This window comes from Cygnus olor, chromosome 8 (genome assembly GCF_009769625.2).
Source record: "Cygnus olor isolate bCygOlo1 chromosome 8, bCygOlo1.pri.v2, whole genome shotgun sequence".
Lineage (NCBI taxonomy): Eukaryota > Metazoa > Chordata > Aves > Anseriformes > Anatidae > Cygnus > Cygnus olor.
This window is the reverse complement of record NC_049176.1, coordinates 30091154-30112989: the sequence shown is the minus strand read 5'-3', so window position 1 is coordinate 30112989 and position 21836 is coordinate 30091154. Positions and strand designations below refer to the sequence as shown.

The 21836-nt window shown below is 46.2% G+C and overlaps 2 protein-coding genes across 22 annotated transcripts in view; one reads left to right on the top strand and one right to left on the bottom strand.

Moving 5' to 3' along the window:
• The window catches only part of ATG4C (autophagy related 4C cysteine peptidase), a 28389-nt gene extending 20299 nt beyond the window's left edge, over nt 1-8090 (bottom strand). Inside the window, exons 1-6 of one of the 6 annotated variants that reach the window (XM_040565925.1) lie at nt 7880-8017; nt 7368-7465; nt 5388-5523; nt 4643-4773; nt 3542-3625; nt 2678-2911 (exon numbers count right to left, since the gene is read on the bottom strand). In XM_040565925.1, coding sequence (XP_040421859.1) covers nt 2678-2911; nt 3542-3625; nt 4643-4718 — 394 coding nt within the window. In that variant the 5' untranslated portion in view covers nt 4719-4773; nt 5388-5523; nt 7368-7465; nt 7880-8017. Of the gene's footprint in view, nt 1-2677; nt 2912-3541; nt 3626-4642; nt 7466-7879 lie in introns of those variants that run through there. The other 5 variants (XM_040565924.1, XM_040565927.1, XM_040565928.1 and 2 more) reach the window with 5 other exon arrangements.
• A 7563-nt stretch (nt 8091-15653) lies between these two features.
• Nucleotides 15654-21836, top strand: part of DOCK7 (dedicator of cytokinesis 7) — a 99305-nt gene continuing 93122 nt past the window's right edge. For 14 of the 16 annotated variants that reach the window (XM_040565920.1, XM_040565917.1, XM_040565916.1 and 11 more), the window contains exon 1: nt 15663-15828. In XM_040565920.1, the coding sequence (XP_040421854.1) occupies nt 15791-15828 (38 nt within the window). In that variant the 5' untranslated portion in view covers nt 15663-15790. Of the gene's footprint in view, nt 15829-21836 lie in introns of all 16 variants that reach the window. The other 2 variants (XM_040565914.1, XM_040565918.1) reach the window with 2 other exon arrangements.

Here is a 21836-nt window from a genome sequence, read left to right as displayed (position 1 = left end):
CCCCTCTCCCCCCAGGTTCCTCAGACCGATAATATGGACTTTATGTACCAAGATGCAAATGTCACTGCTAAAACGTAAACAAAGGACTAAACTGCAACATAATTTGCTTTTATTTTCTGCTGTATGACAGGAGAAAAGAAATACAACTAACAGTAAATTTTATTAGCTATTTATGCTATCTGGTGTAGTAGGTTACTCAGTTAATATATAAAAGACGTACCTGATCACAAGGCACAGAACAGAACAATCTTGCATATTAAAAATACAAAAGTTAGCTATTCAGTACCATTTAGTTTTACTCAAGTCAATCAAGAAGCTTCAAAGCCTGGTTTTTATTGTTCTGGTCTGTCAGTTATTAAAAAAAGGCAAAAGTGGGGAATTCCTCATTTAAAACAAACGCTGCTTGCTGGCACAAAGCAGAGCAGCAGAAAAATGCAAAGATTCCTTTAGTTAATACATCTGTCAGTTCTTAGATTTACCTAGCTTCCAAGACGAACTTGTTTAACTATTATTCAGCACGGTACCTACAGCATGCATTTCTAGCAAGAGGTCTCTCTTACAGTGCATCCTACATGCCTCGTTCCTATTAACAGCATAATGGTGGTTCAGCACATCTAGAGAACAGCAAGGCTTCACCTGTCAGATGACTCAAAGTCTCTCCCACAGGTCTGAACAACTATTTGCAACACGGAGCACGTGAGGAAGTCTCTGAAACACAGTGAACTTACTGCTAGGCCAGAAAATATTCTGAAGGCCTGCAGGGAGCACCCCAGAGTGCAGTGGGGAAGGCTGCCACAGCCAAGCAAGGAACAACCCCTAAGGACAAGGTGCTCCATGTAACAGCATCAGGGCCCTTGCTACTCCTGTCCTGTGAGCTTCAAATTTAAGCCTGTCTCGAGCACAGGCACTTCAAAGTAAACTTACCAGTGCCTTAATATTTAAAATAAAAACTTATTTACAACATCACTCAGCGATATCTGGAACCTTCCACGCAGCAGTAACTGTGAGTATTCCAGCTGGTAACTGCAGGCAAGTTTTGCTTTGTAACAGAAACAATACCATTAAACTATAATGAAAACATCTCTGGGAAAAGAGTAAGCGGCAATGAAAAACTTCATGTAAACACTTAAATCTGTTTAAAAAGCTACCCAAACCTCATAAAAAGCTTTCCAAAAGATAATTCACCAGCTGTCAGAAGACTACGTAATGAGAAAAGTAGTCCGGAAAGACCATACATACTCCAATTTTCTACATATTTGGATTGCCACAGAAATACCAGCACTCTGGAATCACCAGATCACTTCCCAAATGAGGATTCATGGGGGACAGTGCAAGAAATTCTTTGTAACCGTAGATTTTACAGATATGAATCTGGGGCTTTTTTATTTTGGGTTACTTCAGAATGAGCCGTTACATCCTCCTACTCACAGGTAGACTTCTGATCTTTTTCTTTTTTTTTTTTTTAATATACATATAACAGAAGTTTTATTTAAGGGATTTGTGTTCTCTCAGCAGAAGGATTTTCATATGTTTTGATATCTGCAGTCAGTTGGAAAGAATAACGAATGTTTTATGACTTAGGTACCTACAGCAACAGGAACATTCAGTAAGCTGGTTTGACAGTTCAGTGACGACACTGCCAAGAAGGAAGACTTGGTGACGCAGCTGTCTTGGGACTACGTTCACAGCTCACGTCATATTTGCACATTAAGTACAAAGCATTTTCAAAACAGGCTTCCAGAACTATCTTCTACTAAAACATTCCTAAGGATTCACCAAATGGCTTAGTAAACCATACATCGTATTCTAACTAACGTGTCCGGGTGGCTTCAAGCCCAGAGCTTGGATCATTTTGACAACAGTGGTGACAGAGGGTAAGACTGATTCTTTCAAAGGGGCAATGTGGTTGATTATGAAAGAGATTGAGGAAAGGAGGATGAAAGACAAGGTGGTTAACCATAAGAACCAAAAATACCTCTACAGAGGACGTGGCACAGCTTAGAAGAATGGGGATGGCATGCATGCTAAACCTTTGAAAGCAGAAAGTGTTCCGAGCATCTTAAAGCTACTTCCTTCAAACAGCTGTGACTGAAAGAGTAATTTCAGATAGACAATAAAAAAAAAAGGAAAGTTCCTTTGTAAGTACACAGGGAAAGGGAAAAAATGAACTAGTGAAAATTTCAACACAGAATGATGTATTAAAGTCCTTCTATTAACTCAAAATATTAATACTGGGATAAATTGAATAGCGTACAACTTAAAAACTGATAAAAGAACATCGCTTTTGTTATAGCCCACAGCTATGGGCTGTGGAACTCATTTCGACATTCAGAGTTGAAGAAACGAGCAAGATTCAGGAGAATTGGACGTTTACATGGCTCACAGCAATATGTAGATATTAGATCACAATTTTTTGAGGTATTTGACTTCACAATTAGCTTCTGTGGGGTTTCCAGTGTCTTTCTTTGACACAACCTCATATTCCTTTTTTCAAAAATGGAAGAGTAGATCAGCTGGATCACTGCTCTGTCACAATACAATCCCAGTATTAATGAAAGGAAGCCCAGAACCAAAACCAGCTGGAACTTTAGATTCTGGCCATATAAAGACTGTCACACACTCGACAAAACACCCATGCCTATCACACCAAATATACAGCTCCTCCCTTGTAACTTACCTCTACCAAGAAAATGAAGCATAAGACCTTGAGCCAACAACATTTGACCAGTTCTCAGTGTGCAACCCCAACCACAGTCTGTTGTTAATGCAGATCCCTTTATTTGAGGAAATTCCTCTCTGTAGGTCAGCCATATTCTAGAAATGAAATCTTTACGAAACTCATCAACATTTCCTGAAATCTCCGTATTGATTTTGTCAAAATCGGATCCATCTGTAGAGAGTTCACCAGATTCTGTAAGGCAAAGCACAATTTAAGTTATAACTTGGTATGGGACTTCTGTTACTGGAATGAAAATATACAGGTATTCTATCAGAAAGATAGGGCAAACTTGCAAAAATTAACAATTGCTTCAAATACAAGAAGGGAAAATTGCAGGGCAAAGATATTAGAAATGTTCCAGCTGAAAACTGTCAGTGGAATTGCTGAATTGCAGGTAAACAACTGCTTAATTCACCTATAGGTAAATGGTATAATAGAGGCATTCAAAAAAAAAAGAAAAGAAAAGATTCTTAGAAAACTGCATACTAAAAACGCTAACAAAGGTGCTGGTGTGTGACTCTTCTTACAGGTATTGTCACTATTTCATTCATGTATTTTTAGAAAATCTCAGTTTGATGGGTAAATTACAGGACTGATATTTACAGAAAGAACAAGACTTTACTGTAAAATCTGAATAAAGCAGGTTAGGATGGATTGTATTAGTGGTGGCGTTCCACATATTTAAATAAGAATTTTCTAAGCTTTTCACATCTACATTCTGAATTCGGTAATTGTTAACGAAGGTCTTTCTAGAGGATTAAAAATATATCCATAGAGTTCTTGCCGAATAAGATTGCAATGAGTTAAGTGCTACGTACGTACCATCAGATTTGAAGTGGTAACATTTTCCCAGCAGAAAAACCGGAGAGTTTCTACTGAAGTAAGTTTTTGTTTTCAACACCCAACCTAAAATAAATGCAAAACAAATACAAATCTGTGACTGTAGCATTCCAAAAAGGCATTTCTAATAGCATATGATTAAGCCAAAGGTAACCCTTAAAGGGCAATATAGGGAAAATGTAGCAAAAGTGGGTTTTACTTTCATAAGTAACAAAAAGGTTAATATTACAAAACACAGATAAAAATTCTGCCTTGAAAGCAATGATGTTATCCATGTGTGAATATCTGAATGTTAATACAATTGCACTACTGTTTAGAAATTGTTAGGATACAGAAGTGCTACAGCTGAGCCTAAGTTGCTTTGTCTCCATTGTGAATTCATTATTGCGTAGTTTGATTCTGAGAGATTCCCAACTCCTCTAATAATATACACAAAGCTTTGCACATGACCAGTGAAAATGTAAGAAGAATACTAATTTTCCTGTAGGATTAAACATGCCTCATTACAACATTACATTGCAGATTTCAGACTCAAAAAGTCTTCAGAAAAGTACTCTATGTTTATTAAACCAACAAATTAAGGTTAAGAACAGGTTAGTAAAAGGGACACTTGGAAATCTGCTTGGCTTTTAAACAAATTACTGACATTCATCTGTGGAAAAGTATGTTACACAAGCGTGTGAAGTAGATTCGTCAGTGGAGTTTGTGTTTCACACAAATCCTATTTTTTCAAGAGTACACATAAAAATAAAACCTCTGCGCAAATGATTCCATACTATCCCTGTACAAAGGCTATGCAAATCTAGTGCTATTTAGTGCTACTTACATAATGCATGTATCGTTTTCTGAAATAAGCCATTTAAAAATGAAATTATGGAAATCAATTTCAAAAATGGAAAGCTAAACAAGTTTGTTTATCCAGATTGCTTGTTATATCAAAGCTAAAATGGCTTCAAGGGCTATATTGCATTTTTGATCATTAATATTAGTTGTGTTTCTGATTCATGATTCCGATCGTATCAACAAGACAAGTTCCACTTGTTTCAATAGAGACAAGATTTTAGCGTACGTTGTTTCACTTACTGTATTTCATGTTGTGCCATGCTGACATAAACTTTGATTTTATCTTTTCTACTTCATCTGTCCCTGTGGCCTCCATATTCAGATTCCAGAGAAAAAGCCATCGCTGTCTTGTAAAACATTAAATTCTGCTGCTGTAAAAACAAAAATATAAACATATCCATGGGCACAGAGCACAGTAGTATCACCACCCACACACTTGGGTACTTAAGCCTAACATGACCAGAAACAGTAATAAACTTGCAGAATCCTCTACTTCCAGGGACTGAGAAGCAATCACATGTTCCATGAATAAATCATAAAAACATTTGATTCCAAATACCCACTAATAAAATTACAATGCAAAACTAAATAAAATATAATGTTCTCCAACAGCTCTCTACTGCACCACAAACTGATCCAGGGTGTACACCCTGTGCTGGTGTACAAGCACACTTGGTCTAATCTGCAGTGCAATTATGAGCTGTATTTCACTACTAGAGATTAGATACTATTCTGCTAAAAAGAAAATGGCAAGTAATTTTTTCTCACATCAGGGATTCGGAGCACTGATAAACATATCTTGGCTTTAAAAAAATAGTATTAGTTTCAGATTTCTAGTATTTCTAGCCAAGAATTTTCCTAAGCCCAAGGGTAAATATGTTAGAGGAGCTGACAAAGAACTAGATGTTTTGCTGCGTGTACAAGGCAGAAAATAATTAGCAAAAATCCGTGTAGTAACAGTGACATAATTCTGAACAGAACTAACTTGTTGGAGGGGTAAGATCAGAAGCCGAGCAGAATACTGTCAACAAATCCATGCTTAGTTTACATCCCTTCGAAGTATCACTTGCAGTGCAAAAAGGCTCCCTTCTGATTTGATCATGTTTTCTGCAGTAGTCCAGCTGTATTACAGAAATGAGAGTGGTAAAAGGGTGGTAAAAGGCACTGCTGTGCAGATCTTTTTTGTTAAAAAAAAAAAAAAAGCTACAGATTGTCCAAAAGGTGTGGCAGCAGCATGGAAATGCACATTTATTGACTCTCCGAGTTGCAGGACATGATAGACTTTACATTAAAACCACTCTGAATTCCTAATAATAGAAAAATAATATATATTACTTTTATTTATCCCTGTTTCTAAGACGTCTGAGAAGATGGGACAGAACTCCTTTTGTAGTTCACCTGTACCACTTACTAACAGGAAGTTTGCTGCTAAAAAATACAGCTTCCTTCTCTGAGTGCATTCTGTCAATGATTCATTTTTAAATACTTGGCACAGATTTTCCTGATGATATGAAGTCGCACAAATCCTTAAACAGGTAGGTGGAAGATATTTTTTAATGTGGGACATCAAAAGTTGATAAATAGTGGAACATCACTGCAGACTTCACCATATTCTTAGCCAAGTTTGATAAGAACAAATGAAGAAGTGAAGAAAAGTAAACTATTTCATTTCATTAATCAACCTAGACCAGGAAGACACACCATCAGGGATGTTGTATCTAGAACTTATCTACCTTTCCATGCGTGATTGTCCACGGAACTGAGATCAAAGCAGATGAAGTCTAAAGCCTGTTACTTCTCTCCAGTGGGAGCACAGTTTCAGGAAGTAAAATGTAACCCCGATAGCATAACGCCTGATGCTGGTATCTCTCGGTGAAGAGAGTATGAAGATGTTGGGGTGCCAACATCTTCTGAGCCTGGAGGTACTCACACTGATGCACTCTTTCTGGGATCTGGAGGTAGGGCATGGAAAATCTTTTGCCCAAGCCTCCCCTAACATGCTTTTCTGTTACTCTATTGTGTTATTTTTTATAAAAGTTCCATCAACAACCTTTCTGACCAAACAAGAGGCAATACAAGCGTAAAACAAAAAAACAACAAAAAAACTTAAATTAGACTTAATTAAGCTGGGTTTTTGTAGAGAAAGGAAGAAAAAGACAATTAAAGGTTGGGTTTTGATTCTTGCCCCCCCCCCCTTTTTTTTTTAGGAAAGAGCAGGAACAACTTTGCATAGTACCACTGACCAGCTGGCAATGTTCATAAGATTAACTTCTTCAGGAGGTGTGTTTGGTCTGGCCTGTCCTCATGTGATCCACCAGAGATGGTCATTTCTGTAGAGGCCAGTGACTGTCATAAAAGCCAGAAACTTTAAAAGCTCCCTCTAGCTAAAATTAGGAATGAAACAAACTCTACTGTTCCTAAAGGCGCTGAAGGAGAAATGATGCAATGCGAAAGCAGCTCGTTTTCCTTTAAAAGACAACGGCCATCTCAGCACATTTTTCTTTCAGCCCGTTCCATTTCTTCTCTAGCATTATGCTAAAGATGTGAAAGGGACTTTGAAGAAGACTGCTAACACAAAGTGGACAAATTTATTGCACTTGAAACATACAGGGTTTTCCTATTAGCATGCGAACTTAACAGTAACAGTCCCGCTGAAACTACTGGAGCAGTATCAGGAGACAGTCACTGTGAATAGATCCAAGCCCAACAGGCACAGCACAAGCCCTGTTATTAAGTCTCAAGCTAATGGTTTTGTGGGGAAGTTGGCTCACCCAAGAGGTTATCTGGAACATGCGTTATTACCAGGACGTTACCTCAGCGTGGCACAACAGCCTCTGAGCGCACACTGAAGTCCTGTGCTCTGGGACTGCCACCCACCCAGCCTTGGAAGGGGACAGCTGTAGCAAAGTTCGTGCTTTTAGGTGGTGTTTTTTTCTGCTTATTAACAATAGAAAAGCAACCTAACCTGCCGCTGCGACTCCAGTGCAAGGGATGAGCGGGGTCTGAGAGTGACGACCTTTGTTAATTACAGAACGATGACAGCCCTCGCTTTTTTTTTCCAACCTGAAAGGAAACCGCATTAGCAGCGCCACTTAGCAAACCTCACAGAGAAGTCCCTGACGGAGAATAACACGGAAACGTTTACAAATAAACGGGGTCCTCTGTACAGAGCCCCCTCCCCGGCTCTAAGACGGCTCCCCCGTCAGCGCTTTGCAGGGGACCCACGACAAACCCCCCTCAGCCCCTCAGCTCGTTCCGGACCTGCCCCGCTCCGGGGCTCGAGGCCAGCCCCCGCCGCCCGCCCCCCGCCACGGCCGGCCCGGGGCTGCCCGGGGGCTGCGGGGCTGGGCCCGGGGACGCGGAGCCGCCACCGTGAGGGCCCCGCGCCGCCGGCCCTGCTCTCCCCCGGCCGCTCCCCCTCGGCGGCGCTCCGCGACCCGCTGCCGAGCCGCCGCTGCCGGCGGTGCCGCCGCTTACCCCCGCGGTGAGCTCCGTGCTGTGGTCGGCCGGGAGCGGCCTCCCGGTGCCTTGGCCGCGGGGGAGCGGCTCAAGGACTACAGGTCCCGGCGGGCGCTGCGGCGGGTGGAGGCCGGGCGACCGGGCGGTGAGCCCGCGCGGGGCATGCCGGGGGTTGTAGTCCAGCGGGAGGGTGGTTTTCCACAGCCGACCGCGGAGGCGGGAGGGCGCCGCGGGATGGCGGCGGAGGGCGGAGGCTGAGGCGAGGGATGAGCCGGGGCCGGGCGGAGGCTGCAGACAAGCCCCCGGGAAGGAAGGCCCGAGGCGTTTGTGTGACAGGACAGGCCCCGCACAGCCCCCAGTGTGGTGTAAGGACGAGCTGTTCGCTCGTGTGACCCCACTCCAGTAAAAGGGTGCAAAATCCCCGAATTCTGTGGGGGCTGGTGGTATTTAAACCTCCAGCCTAAACGTCTACGTGTTTAGTTGTATGCCAACGCGAGTTCCAGGGTTGTTTTTTTTTTTTTTTTTTTTTTTTAAATTCATTTTCTAAAAATGGTCAAGGAATCGCATCTGCTCTCAGCTTCCTAGGCTACATGTGCTGAGGGGTTGCTTGTAATCCTTTGTAAAGTAGGTTCTTCATCAATCAGCTGCTTAAAATAATCATTGGATGTATCAGGAGCCAATGTTTGAAAACAGAACAAAACAAAAAAAATAAAAATAAAAAAGAAACGCTACCCCCAAAGAAGTGCAGGATTTGGGAAAGATGGGGCTTGAATTTGCTGAATGTCTGTAAACGACATTATTACTTCACATCCTATAGAAAGGCCGTGTCCCTGCGTTCGCCATCTGCCTGGGACTCCAGCAGCTCAAGTTTGGGTTGATGAAGGAAGTTTAGTGTTTTTTTTTCCATTTTGTGATTTTACTGCCTTCTGCTGGCCAACAATGATCAGGCTGGGTTTGATTTTTCACATTCAGCATGTGATTATAGAACCTGATCTAAAGTCAAGCTTCAGGAGGATAAATGCCAACAACAGGTATTTCGTGCTGTTTTTTTTATGTGTCATCACATGGATATATGTTCCACATACTGGGTCCATAAGTGCAGAAGATCTTGGTTGTAAGGGTGCAAAGCAGAGGACCAACCGTGTTTCACAGATCTAGCTGTTGGTCTGAAGATAGGTTGCAGGAGATCACAGTTCTGCTCCTTCCCCTGCCTTTCAGCTCACTGCTCGCCTTTGCTAACAGCACCTCACTGCTGTGATCACAATCCTGATCTCTTCTGGGGAATCCTTTCTAGCAGTGAGCATCTCCACACAGCAGCGTAGTAACAGCACTACTGTGATAAAATTTGAAAAATCGTAGAAAAAAATGGTCACAAGCTGTCACTGTTCCTTTTCAAAACTGGAAAGGAGAGGTAATACACAGAACGTTGCACACACACCGCATATATCTTCATATTCCAAGCGAAGATAAAGATTTAAATATAAAAAACATTTGCTGTTTGTACTAAATTCGTGAAAGACTGTCCCCACAGTCCTGGGTAATCTGTCAGTGCAGAAGGAGACAGGCCTGCCTTCAGAATTTTATGACCTATTTTAGAAATAATAGTTCTTTAAAGTTTCATCTTTGCTTATATTTTCAAAGACAAAGATGAATGTGCTTGTCTGTTTGTGCATGGTCTCGAATATTGAGAGCTCAGTAGCTCTCATGGCTTGGATTTGGGTAAATATTGAACAAAGAATTATTCAGTTGACCAGATGAAATGACTATTCCCTTGCCTGAAATTAGTTGCCTGCACCTTCCTGCTCTGAAATTTAATAACCATGCCCTGATTTGATAGGCCACACAATATGCCATCTGGATATACACTGCAAATCCCTCAGGCAATCAGGTTATGAGAATGAAGATATTTATTTTCTGCTTTTTGCATCAGTCGGATCATGCAAAACAAAGCTTTGATTGCAGAATAATTCCATAGGCAACCATAAATAACTACCTGTAAAGAAAGAGTTTTCTTCACATTGACTAATTCCTATTTCTGTAGGAAAGATTTGCAGAGGGAGTGGGAGAGGGCATATTGCATTCAACAAACTTCTAACAAACATCACAGAGTTTACGCTTTTAGTATTTTAATGCCATAAAGGCCATGCAAACCAACTTTGAGCTCTATTTGTGCTAAATTAATATGGTAAAAGTAACAAAATATTTAAAATCTGTGTTTATGGAGAATTTAATTTTTTGGTAGGTAACCCAAACAGATAACACAACGAAGCAAAGCCAAGAAGACTGAAAATTAGAGAAGATACTCTCTGCTTTATGGATCTTTGAGATACCATGGTTACAGAACAGTTACCCACCAAATACTGCAGATCGGTAAGGTAACACGAAATTGGTGGGCAGTTAGGGGAACAAAGCTTCTACTCCTGTATGTGCCACTGGCCTACTAGATCACCTCTGGGAAGTCATCTAAGCATTCATCAATAATCTGCAATATATTTTAAAAAGCCCATTAAATATTTGGCCAACCTGTATGTGCTTTCCAAAATACCCATTTGTGTGTTTTGTAAACAGAACAGACCTTAGGTCAAGGAGCTATAAAGAAGGGAATTTTTCCTCATTTATTTTTAGTTTAATTTCCTAGGGAAGTAAGCCATCTTTGATCTGTTTCCCTCTGGAACGTTTTGAAACCACTCTGCAATTTAATCAGGTTTGCAGAGCCTTGGAGACATTAAATACCTCATTTTTTTTGTGGAAATAGCTGTTCGAGTAAAAAGAGACACAGGGATAGGATAAAGGGAGAACACTGGAACCCAGGCTGTGTTAATTGTGTTGCTCACAGAACTACTTGTTAGAATAGGTTACATCAAGGTTGCTCCCACTCATTTAACAACAGAAAACCTCAGACATGCTTGTAGCAGGGTTGTTTGCGTTTAGCAACACTACTGGAAATAGGATGGTTAGATGAAGGATACAGAGCTTTATAAAGATGAGAAGCATTTTTGATTAAAATATAACAGCTATGGACAAGTATTTTGTCTCTGAAGCAAACCCATCTCTCTAGAATGTCACAGGTTTCCCAAAGAAGTTGGGATCTTCAAGGTTGATAGTCAATGCAAGCAAGCAATAAAGCAACAAAGAAAAGTGTATGCTTGAGGAATCCTTTCAGATAACAAAGGATTCTCCCATGTTGCTTCTTGAAATCTTCCCACATGCCTGCACAGACTTGACTATGACTATGCTATCTGCTAAGGGTGGCCCTGAGGTCCTTTTCCAGATCAGACTCACCTTTCTACCAAAGTGTGAATCTGCTCACATGTGCCAGCTGTGTCAGTCTGCCTGTGGAAGCAATTGTGACAGTGGTTTGTGCACCATTCTTGAGGTCATGCAAAATGAAAGGGACAAACCGAGCATACCCCTCCAGAGATTGCTGTTGACGTGTTTGCCTCCACTGATTTAGCCAGCATGGTTCTGCTTGTACCACTTACTCCATCCCAAACCAGATTTCCTTCCCAGGATGAGGCTAGAGAAGAGGAGATGCCAATAGGATACCTGTAAGAATCTGTGTCAAGGCTATGTTTAATTTAAGATCTTAGTTAAATAGAAACAGTACCTAAAAGTGATAAACATTAGCAGAAATTAGTCGAATCTCAGTTGGGAGTACTGCAAGTCTGTAGCCAAGGAGATTTAAGTTCAAGAATCTGTCTATCAAAATGAAGAAATCTGCAAGTGATCATTCCAAGAGACGAAGAATTTAAAAAATGAAGCAGATGTCAAACACTGCTATATGAAGAAGGCTGCAGAAAGGCCAGTGCAGCTGAGGATTCAAATTTCCATTTCTCCTCCAAAAGGAGCTTTTTCTGCAGGAGAAGTACGAGTCTGGCCACCATTCCTGTGCAAGTGTCTGCTGGTCTCCCCACCCGCTCCACCTAAAATTGTGGAGGTAAGTCCAAGAGGAGGGGAGGAACTGCACACCACTGCTGTTTCCCCCATCTTCTGAGAGCACCAGTGCCTGGAGCTGCTGTTCCCCAGAGAGAAAGCGTGATCCTGCTGTGGGTCAGGCTCAGGCTGGGAAATTTTGCTCTAGGCAGGAGACTGTTTTATGCATAGCTGTTGTGCTTCATGCAGTAGTTGACATGATTTGATTCAGTGTCCAGAACTCCATGTAGCTCCCTTGCCATGTGTATCTCTTGTGATCTTCTGATGGTGGTGGTGATGAAGAACATTGTTCCCTCTAAATCTCATCTTTGAAACGCTAAACTCAAGGCACGTTGGCTCAGATTCCAGCTCTGCTGTCATTTGCTTTTGCTGTACCTGACTTGAGCCGTCTATAAAAGAAATAGCATGGATGTAAGGGACGTAGTGAAAGCTGCAGGCACTCGGGCAGTCCTCACTCCTTCATTCTGTTACCCTTCCTTTCTCATTCACCCAGTAGAATCCAGGCACTGGGCAAACGAGGCAACTCCTTCTTGCTCTGAGAACCAGCATCTTCACTCTTACCACATATGTCTTGAAATGATAATTATGCACGTATAGTTTACTTGTGTATAGTTCCTTAACTATAAGGAAATTACCTGCCTGAGAGAGGCAGAGATTTGGCCCTTAACGAGTTTAATTCGTTTCACTTAGTTGCCAGTAGATGGCTCTCTGAATTTACAGTCCCTTATTTACTTCATTGTTTATTGAATTATGCTGGACGCATTTCCAGTGGAAAATGTTTGGTGTTTTTGCTTTGAGGAAGTTTACGTAAGAACAAGGAAGCGATGGAATGAGTAAATAGACTGCTAAGAGACAAGGCACGGGATCAGTTCACTTTTTGCAAAATGTTTTGGGGCTACAATCCAAAAGATTTTTCTTGCGCAGGATTCAACGTTAGGAATTATCAGACTCAAGGAGTTACATCTGTGTTCACAAGATGCATTTGCCACATTTGATTATAGCCAGGTAAAATTCATTCTCAATAAAAAAGAAAGCGTTTTAGTCATTTATCTTAGAGGATGTGTGTGTTTTTTTGGACAGGACTGGTTCTGAATTGATTGAAATGCTTCTTCATTCACACCCTTTCACTGTGAGGGAGAGAAGGGCAGGTGCTGTTTCACAGGTATGTGTGTTGATAGAGCACTGTGTCTGAGCTATGAACTTCAGATAGGTGGCCTGTTTTTGTTACAAGGTACAAAGAAAACAGAGGCAGAAGGGTTACGTGACTCAGTGCCTGTCAGTGGCAGCACTCACCTCGGCGCTCGAAATAAGACACGCCACATCAGTCATGCTGATTTGTCAGCAATACAGAGGCAGGATTTGTTGGCACTATGAATTGTAACGTCTGGCACTGCTGAATTTATAATTGTGAAAGACTGCATCTTTTCCTCGTGTTTCTTCACTTTTTCCTCGATTTCTTTTCATTATTGCTCCACACACTGCAAGATTTAGGGTCAATCTATAGAAGCTCTATCCAAGTGTACATTTCTACTGCCCTCCGTGATCTCTTAGCATTTAAAGTCATCGGTGCCAACTTTGTAGACTGTTGTTGGGCTGTTACTGTCTGAAGAGTAATGAGAAATCTTTCTGTTATTTTTCTGAATTTCACTTGTTGACTCAGCTGCCTTGAGAGATTTTGTTCATATTCAGTCCAACCGTGTGGAGAAAGCCTGTTTATCTGCAAAGCAGTTACCCCCAGATGAGGGCATCTAAATAACTCTATCAACTGTGTTTGATAGAAGTTTACTTGTATCCATTTGGTATCTTTGAATGGGAAATACATCTCTATTGTCTCTTTGTACCTAGATGTTCCACATTAGATAGGGTGGAGTCAGGGTTTTTTCATCTCTGTTGATACTTGTGTACATTTACGTGCTTCAACAAGATGAAAAACAAATCCTTGACAAAGAGGTGAATGTCCCTTGCTCCGTGTAGCTCTGCAGTGATGATGTACAAGCAGCACAAAGGCCCTTTGCTGGCAAGCAGAGACTGTCGCCGTAGTTTAAAGCTTGACTGCTCCCAGTTCCTATCCTGCTCTTCCAGGACAGGAGGCCTCTCCAGCAGGGGTGGCAGAGCAGGATGTGTGTCCCCACCTCAGCCAGCAGTTTCAAGCCCTGGTATCCACGCAGACTTCCCTTCCTCGCAGCCTCCGATGTCAGAGCACATCTGTCAGGCGCGGCTGGGGCGCGGGCACGGCTCACCCGCCTGCCCTTCCGCCGGCAGCCTCCGGCACAGGAGCGGGAGGGCTGCTGGAAGCCGGGCTGCCCGAGCTCGTCTGGCCAAAAGGCAGTGAAAGAGCAGGGCACTGACAGAGGAGCAGAGCTGGCCCCAGAACTCCGCAGCCGGCTACCTCGAGCTCCCACAGGCCGCGGAGATGCAGGAACCGGCTGGCATGCGGCGCAGACGGTGCGCGGGCAGAGGCAGGCGGTACGGGTGGCTGGGTGGCTGCTTCAAGCTGCGCCGTTCCTGCCCGACAGACACAGCCTTGAAGTCGCCCGTGTCACTACTGCGGTTTGAAACATACCCTCTGCTTTTCAGCAGCCCACGCTAACAAACCAGTTGTAGAAAGCTTTAAAATAAGGCATACGTAGCTTTTGGGGATAATACTCAGCCAAATTTGCACGTGCCACCAATGAATCAAGTTTTTCTGTCAGTAGTAGTAACTGACCGGAGAACGAAACCTAAAATCCAAGAGCTCTCTTGATGGACCTTAACTCCTCTGTGTCTGTATGAGGGCTCGTGGGGCTGGATCGCTCTTGGCACCTTCTGGCAGCAACAAGAATCCCCCTTTTCAGAGATGCAGGATTCTCAGTTTCAGCATAAAAGAGCCAGGCAGTGACAGCTTCCCTTAAGGCAGGACTAAATGAGTCCTCCTGCATCTCAGGCTGATGTCATTTTGGAAAGGAAATTCCATGCGGGATGGGGGATGGGGAGAGAGGAAACGTTTCTGGTGGTCCCGCATGCCGAGGTCTGTTCTTGTGAGCACACAGCGTGTACGAGAACTGATTCGGATGTCAGAAGGTTTATGGCTGGCTGGGTGTCCTGTACACCCTCCGTGATGGACTTAGCCGGGGAGGAATCCTACACGCCGGCAGCAATTCAAGAGCAGAAGTCTTTGTCTGGGCAGACAGTTGGGGGCTATTTCCTCCCCTCCCCCTGGGTGAAGAGCAGCCCTCGCTCGGTGGCACACAATGGGTCTTTGCTTTGCAGCATCTCCATCTGCGTGCACGTGTGGGATGCGTGGCAGCACACTTCTGTGGCAGGCCACAACCGTATCCCCGCCGGACCCGCTTCGTACATGCCACAGCCCCATTAGCTCCGGAGGGATTGCTCGCATGGGTACGTATCCGCAGACCTCGGGGCCTGACGTTCCCTGGGCAAACACACACAAACAGAAACGCAGGATAATCGCGTGCAGCTGCAAGTCGGTGGCTTCTGCTGGTGGAAAAATGGGTGTACTCGGATTGCAGGCACAACGTGCTAGAAACATTCACACAACGCAAACAGATGGGATCGGGTGAATTAACACTTGCTACTTTGGGACACTTCCTGGATTACTATTAATAGGTCCCTGGGTTAGATTAATGCACAGCACATGTCGTGTAGCGTTGACTCGGAATTATCTGCGAGAACGCGTCCCGGGTCCAACCCTTTTCTGAAGCGCCGAAACAGATTTATTTTTGCGTGTTCCTCCCCGTTTACCCCGTTAAAACGAGCACCTCCGGCACAAGTCGGAGCCCGCTGCCCAGCTCCAGCCCCCTCCTGGGGCCGTGCCGGGGGGTCCGGGCCCTTCCGAGGGAGGGAGGCGCGGCGAGAGGAGGAGGAGGAGGAAAGAAGAGGAGGAGGAGGAGGAGGAGGAGGGCTCTGGGCCGGCTGCGCCGCGCGGGTGCGCGCCTCCTCCGCCCAGCATCAGGGCGCCCGCTCCCGGCTCCCGGCTCCCGGCCCCGCAGCGCGGCCATGGCGGAGCGCCGCGCCTTCGCCCAGAAGATCAGCAGGTAGCGGGGCGGCAGCGCCGGGGCTGGGCGCGGGTGCGGGTTATGGCTGCGGGGGGGGCTCCCGCAGCTGAGGGGCGGCCGGGTCCGGCGCGGCCCGCGGCCCCCCCGCCGCCCTCCGTGCCGGCCCTGGGGCCGCTGACGGGGCGACGCCTGCACCCGGCGGGGCGCGGTGGGGCCGGGCCGGGCCGGGCCTGAGGGGGCCGCGGTTCCCCCGACAAAGGCGGCGGCGGGGGGGCGGCTCTCCGTGAGGCTGCCCGCGAACAAAGGCCGCGCCGGCCGCTCCCGGGCGCCCCGCGGCGTTTCCCTGCCGGGCCGCGCTGCTGCGGCCCCGGCCCCGGCCCCAGCCCGGCCCGGTGGGGAAATGGAGCCCCTGTGGGGGCCTTCGGCCGTGGGGGGACGGTGTGCCCCTGGCAGGGGGCAGCTGGGTGCTGTTGCTGTCAGCCCCGTGGAGCCGCAGAGCCGGTCGACGCCAAGCAGCGCCGTTTCATGCATTGTTATTATTATTATTTTAGGTTCCTGAAATTTTCGCTATGAGTTAGGCTTCCAGTTCCAGGTGGGAGCCGTGGATTTTCTGTGGGCAGGCCTGGCCGGGCTGCTCCGTGGCTCCCCTCCCAGCTGGGACTTGTGGCAGAGTTCAGGTGGGAGCCGTGGGTTTCACTGGTGCTGTTCGGGAGGCTGTGGGCAGAAGTGAAAGGAGGGTCGTTTTCGTGCCACTGAGTGACAAAACTGTAGGTACAACCGGCTGCAATTGCAGAAATCATGATAAAGGCCACTGAAAAAGAAGCTGGTCAGAGGAAGAGGCTGGGAAGGAGGTAGAGGAGGGGCATCCATCCCACCCCACGCAGGATCTGAAGGCAGGGGTGAAAACGCTGCTCCTCTCGCCCATCTCTGCAGTTTTGGGTGTGCTCTGGCCAGGGGTTAACGTGGCAGGTCAAGGTCTGAGGAATGGAGAGGGCTGGATTTGCTGCCACACCGTTTGAGCTGGTTCGGGATTGTAGTCAGAGGAATAGTCACATGAGAGACAAATACTAGAAGAAGGAGCGTTGGAGTCCTGCAGCCCCGGCAGGAAGTTAAATAAAAGGGCCCTGGGGTCACCACCGTGGTGCTCCTTTCTTCTGCCTCCGTCAGCCTCTCGCGCAGTGCAGTCGGTTCATCAAGCAGTAGCACGGACACGTTAATTTCATGGGGTGGTGACCGTGAGGGTTGCAGCTGTGCCACCATTGTGTACCTTTGCATCTAAGCCGCTTGATGTGTTTTCAAGCCAACCAAATGGCAGCAGCGTGTGCGTGCGGGCAGAGGTGGGCTGAGTCGCCAGGCTCATTTGTGGGGTTTACCGGCCTCGTAGGCCGTGCCTGCGCAAGGACCAGGCAGCCTGCGGTGAGGTCGGCTCCTCCGGGAGCAGAGCTGTCGCAACTCCAACTCCTCTTTCTTTCATGCTTATTTGTCAGGCTGCTGCGTTTCTGTCTGGAATTTCCCATGTTTTAGTATCGCCGCCTGAGAAATCTCAGGTTCGCAGACAGCACACGCAGTGCACTTGAAAGCAAAAACTTGTGGGCAGAAGATGCAGCCAGGGTGCTTGGACTGAGCTGTATCCCTCCTCATGCTGGCACGGAAAGTGCTGCTCTGCATGCTCCTGTTCCCGAGGCTGAGAGATGGGGCTCTGCTCACCAGCAGGCAGCATAAGGAAGTCCCAGGAGCTGCCTTGGTGGCTGCTGGAAGCCCTCCCCCGTTCCATTGTTTGAAGAAGAATAGATCCATCACATATTCACGCTCTGCCCTCCGGTTTGGCTTGCTTATTGAGGTAGACATACCATTTGTCTTATTCACAGGAAATGGTCATGCCGCTCTTGGTCTGGCTGAAAGTGTGTAATTCAAATGGGACATGCTGCAGGTCCGTGAAGGTAAATTACTTTAAGGCCTGCGTACCAAAGAGATGCGAGTCTCTAAGCTCGTTATTACAGTAGTGGTAGAAAAAGAGACAGGAGGTTGGCTGTTCTGTTTCTTAGAAAGACCACAGATGTGGTCTTCACGGCACTGATTTACTGCCTGTGCTCTCCTCAACCAGTGTGGTGAACCTCAAGGGTGCACGCAGGACTCCGGGGTCAGGTGGTGGCTGTTTGTTACTACTGGCACGTTTAAATGTTAGGGTTAGCAGCTATCAGTGACTCCTGCAGCAGTTTGAAAAAATCTTTTTAAGACAGCCTGTTAAAAGATATCTTTCTGACCAGGTCATGCTGCTTTTTTATTGGAAGGCTTCAAACCAGAAGAGATTTTTAGCTTGAACTTTGGCCACCCCATGTACTTATTCATTCTTCTTGACCCTCTCAGAAGAAACTCTCAAGTTAAACTTGTTGTAGAGGGGTAACTAATACCTGAAATCTTGCCTGAAATTGTTAATTTTTAATTGAAAATATACTGTTAATGATTTTTTTATTAAACCACTGGAACATCCTGGAGTATCATAATACTTCTGTAGTCGCTTGTACGCTATTTTTTCCATCCCTGTGTAAGAACAGATGTGTTTTTATGTAGTGCCTCTGTTCAGCTCATAGGTGTTTTTGGGGGACTAGAAAAGAGTTAGCAGAAGGTGGGATCCACTCCAGCCAGGTGAACTATGAGCATTAAGACCTCTGGGTAAAAGCCAAACAAGCACCAGTACGTTACTCTTGAGCCAGCCAAGCTGCCTCACCAAGGGCTGAGCATTTGGTCTGAGTGCTGCGTGCGGCCCCTCTGGGGCTGTGCTGTCCCCGACACATGCTCACCCCTTTCCCTTATCCCCGTATTTTTTCTGGTTATGGTGTCGCATGTGAAATGGGATGTGGAAGCACCACCTCCAGAAAGGTCAGTACCGAGTTCCTCAACGTCCCAGGCACTGAAGCAGGCTGGATCCCAGATCTCCAGTCTTCCCAGGGGCCGGCAGAGGAAAAGACCTGCGGATTTGGTTGGAATTCATATAAAGAGAAAGGAAAAATCGCTCTTTAAGCATCACCCAGCATACACAGCTAGGCAAATGAATGCAGCCTTTCATACAAGTCCCTGTTTCAGTGCCCTCTCGTTGCTCATGAGCCATCTCGAGACAGGGCGACGTAGCCCAGAGCTGCTGCTTCGGTCAGAGCATCGCCGTTCTGAAGGTGTCTGTCCTTGGAAGAGTTTTTTCTTCCTTCCCTGCTCCCGTGGTTGAACAGGGTCCTTCTGACCTGGAATAATGCACCTGCCTTACCCTCAGTTTTGCTATGCCTTTCAGCCTCACGCAAAGCTCAGAGTGTGATTTTTTTACTGGTGTTTTTTATTCTCCTGCTGAGGATTTTCACTTTTCCTGTTCCCGGCTTTTGGTGGCATCTGCAGAAAACACTTTTCACCCTCCCGTGTCCACCCGCTTGTCCCTAGGTGCTTCCGCATGAACGGGAATCACCCGGAGCCGCATGGCACTGCTGCCTGCGGCCGCGGTCCTCAGCAGAGCCCTGCCTGGAAGGAGCTGGTCCTGCTCTCGGGTCATAAGTGATCCAGAAATTTCCCACCATCCTGAGGTTTCACATTGTGTGTGGACACATTTTTGGAGTCCTCTCGGCTTGTTGTCTTTATTCCCGTGCTCTGAGGGCAAAACTCTTGTATTTGCTACATTCGGAGCTAGTGCCTCATTTCCGTGGAAGCTCCCTTGACGCTGATGGGGTACTGCAAGAGGAGCCTTGGGAAGCCTAAACGTACATTTGTGTTCACTTAGAGCCCTTTGGCATGGCCTGAGCGATGTGTCAGGGACACTGACAGCCGCCTTTGCCCTGCCTGAGGTTAAACAGGGGCGGTGTGAAGCCTGCGCCCACTGAAACCGACAGCAGAGCTGCCGCTGGCTTCCACGGGCACCACAAGTGCAGTGGGCTCAGCAGGGTGCTCAAGCACTCTGTTCTCCTCCTCTGTCCAGATGCCATTTGCGTTGTCAGAACGCTTTCATGGATAACTGAAAGTATTTTTAACAGAAGCTTCTTTCCTCTTCTCCAAAAGCTGCGTTGCTGGCCCTGTTCAGCTGCTGTGGATGTCTCGTGCTGGAGTCAGCAGCGCCCTGCGAGGCTTACGGAAATCCCCGGCTGCTCGGCGCAGGCGAGAAGGCAGAACAGCTTGTCTCTGAGGCTCAGCTAGCGCTGCTGCTTTGTCCTAGGCTTCCTTGTTTGTCTTTAATGTGAGATGTGGCTGTGTTCTCCTGGAGGATCCAGTCCTGTGGTTTTCACAGTTGGGTCTCCTGGGAGCTCAGCCTGGGGGTGATCCTTTCTGCCTTAATACCCAACTGTTGTCAGGAGAGCACCACGGGTCGCGTCGTACGGTGACTGCTGCTTTAATCAGTGGTAAGGAAAAAGGGAACATGTTGTTGTTGTTCATCTCCTGTGCCAATTAAGAACCCACACTTACCCCGCAGCACTCAGGATCGGGCAGGGTATTTCCTCCGCTTCAGGTCGTAAATCAAACCCATTCCACTCGAAAGGAGAGGAAGTCGCTCCGGAGGAAGCAGGACCTCGGGTTTCGGAGGCAGGCTGCGTGCAGCGCACGGCGGCGCTGGCAGGGTAGCTCGGGGCCAGAGCTCTCCCTCGAGCCGGTTCCCTCGTGCACCACACCGCGTACCTGTTGACTCACACCGCGGTGGAGCCTGGACGGAGCCGTCTGTTGGAAAAGAGAGACTTCCACAAAGCGTTTGGAGAAAGAACGATGTCTCCTACGACGTGGGTGCAGGAAAGCTGAGTGTTTTTACAGAGAAGTGACAGCTGTCACTGCATGACGGTCAGTTGCTGGACACTGAGTGAGTACTGAGTTGTGCTAACACCCAAGTCTGAGTGGAAACCCAGTGCTAAGCTCCATTTGGGGCAAAAATTGTCAGCTCTGTTTGACCTGTGTTATTTGTTTCTGAGAAAGGGAAAAGCTCCTAACCCCTCGAGTGACACAACCCAGCATCCAATGCCAAAAGGATGCTAAGGTCCTTGAGAGGTCTTGGTGAGCCTTTCCTTGGGAAGACGAGAAAAACTGATATTTCTAGTACGTTTCCTAAGCTGAAAACAAAAAGGAACATCTCGTGGGTTTGGCAGGGTAAGCCACATAAAAGCAGGAATATTTTTGTGTGCAGTAACGGAAGATGGACGTGCAAACCAATGGTTTGATTTTATTCGCGGCTCTGAGCGCTGAGAAAATGACCTGTCGTGTTCTGCTTTATAAGCCAGCTCCAAGGGGATTTTTTTTTCCTCTCCTTTGTCTTTTTTTTTTTCTTTTTCCCTATGTGAACCACATGCACACACAATAATTAACCAGTGAAGGAGGTCAGAAAGGAAGTGACTGGGGAAGGCGTACTTTAAACATAGAGACCCTGGGCTTCGCGAGACCGCGGGCTGTAATTAACTGGAATGTTTGTCTAAGGATCCCAGGTTACATGCTGAATATAAGATAGCTATTAAAGAGGCAGTTTTTTATGTGTCCTTTTAATTATCAGGAGCTTTAATGGCTCTTGTGTTCCACCAAATGGATTTTTTTTGTTCAGCCGGAGACTATTTTGAGATTTATTTCTTTTTTTCTGGTTGCATTTGGCGTGCCCAAGTTGGTGTAGGAAGCCTTGCTTCTAGTTATAATGGAAACAACGTTCAGGGTTATACTCTAACGTGACCTACTGGTCATGAATAGATGGCACTCGTCATGGACAAAGAGCTTTTGGAGATGGAGGAGTGGAAGCCGCCTGCATTACCGCTGGTAGGGAACCCGTGCGATGAAGCCACGAAGAACCCGTCCTAAAATTTGTCAGCTAAAGTGTTTGCTCAACAGGAAAGGGTTGAGTTGTTTCCACAAAGCGCTGGGCAGGCCTCACCGGGAGTGAGCGATCAGGATGAAACTGCGTTACGAGGCGAGGCTGCCAGCTGGACCAGAGGGCTCTTGGACCTAACCGATGCCACAAAACCAAACATAAATACTCTTGGTGTCTAGATTTCTTTGGAAGATGGTTTCTAAGTGTCAGAAGCACGACACTTTCCAGCAGTTCAGTA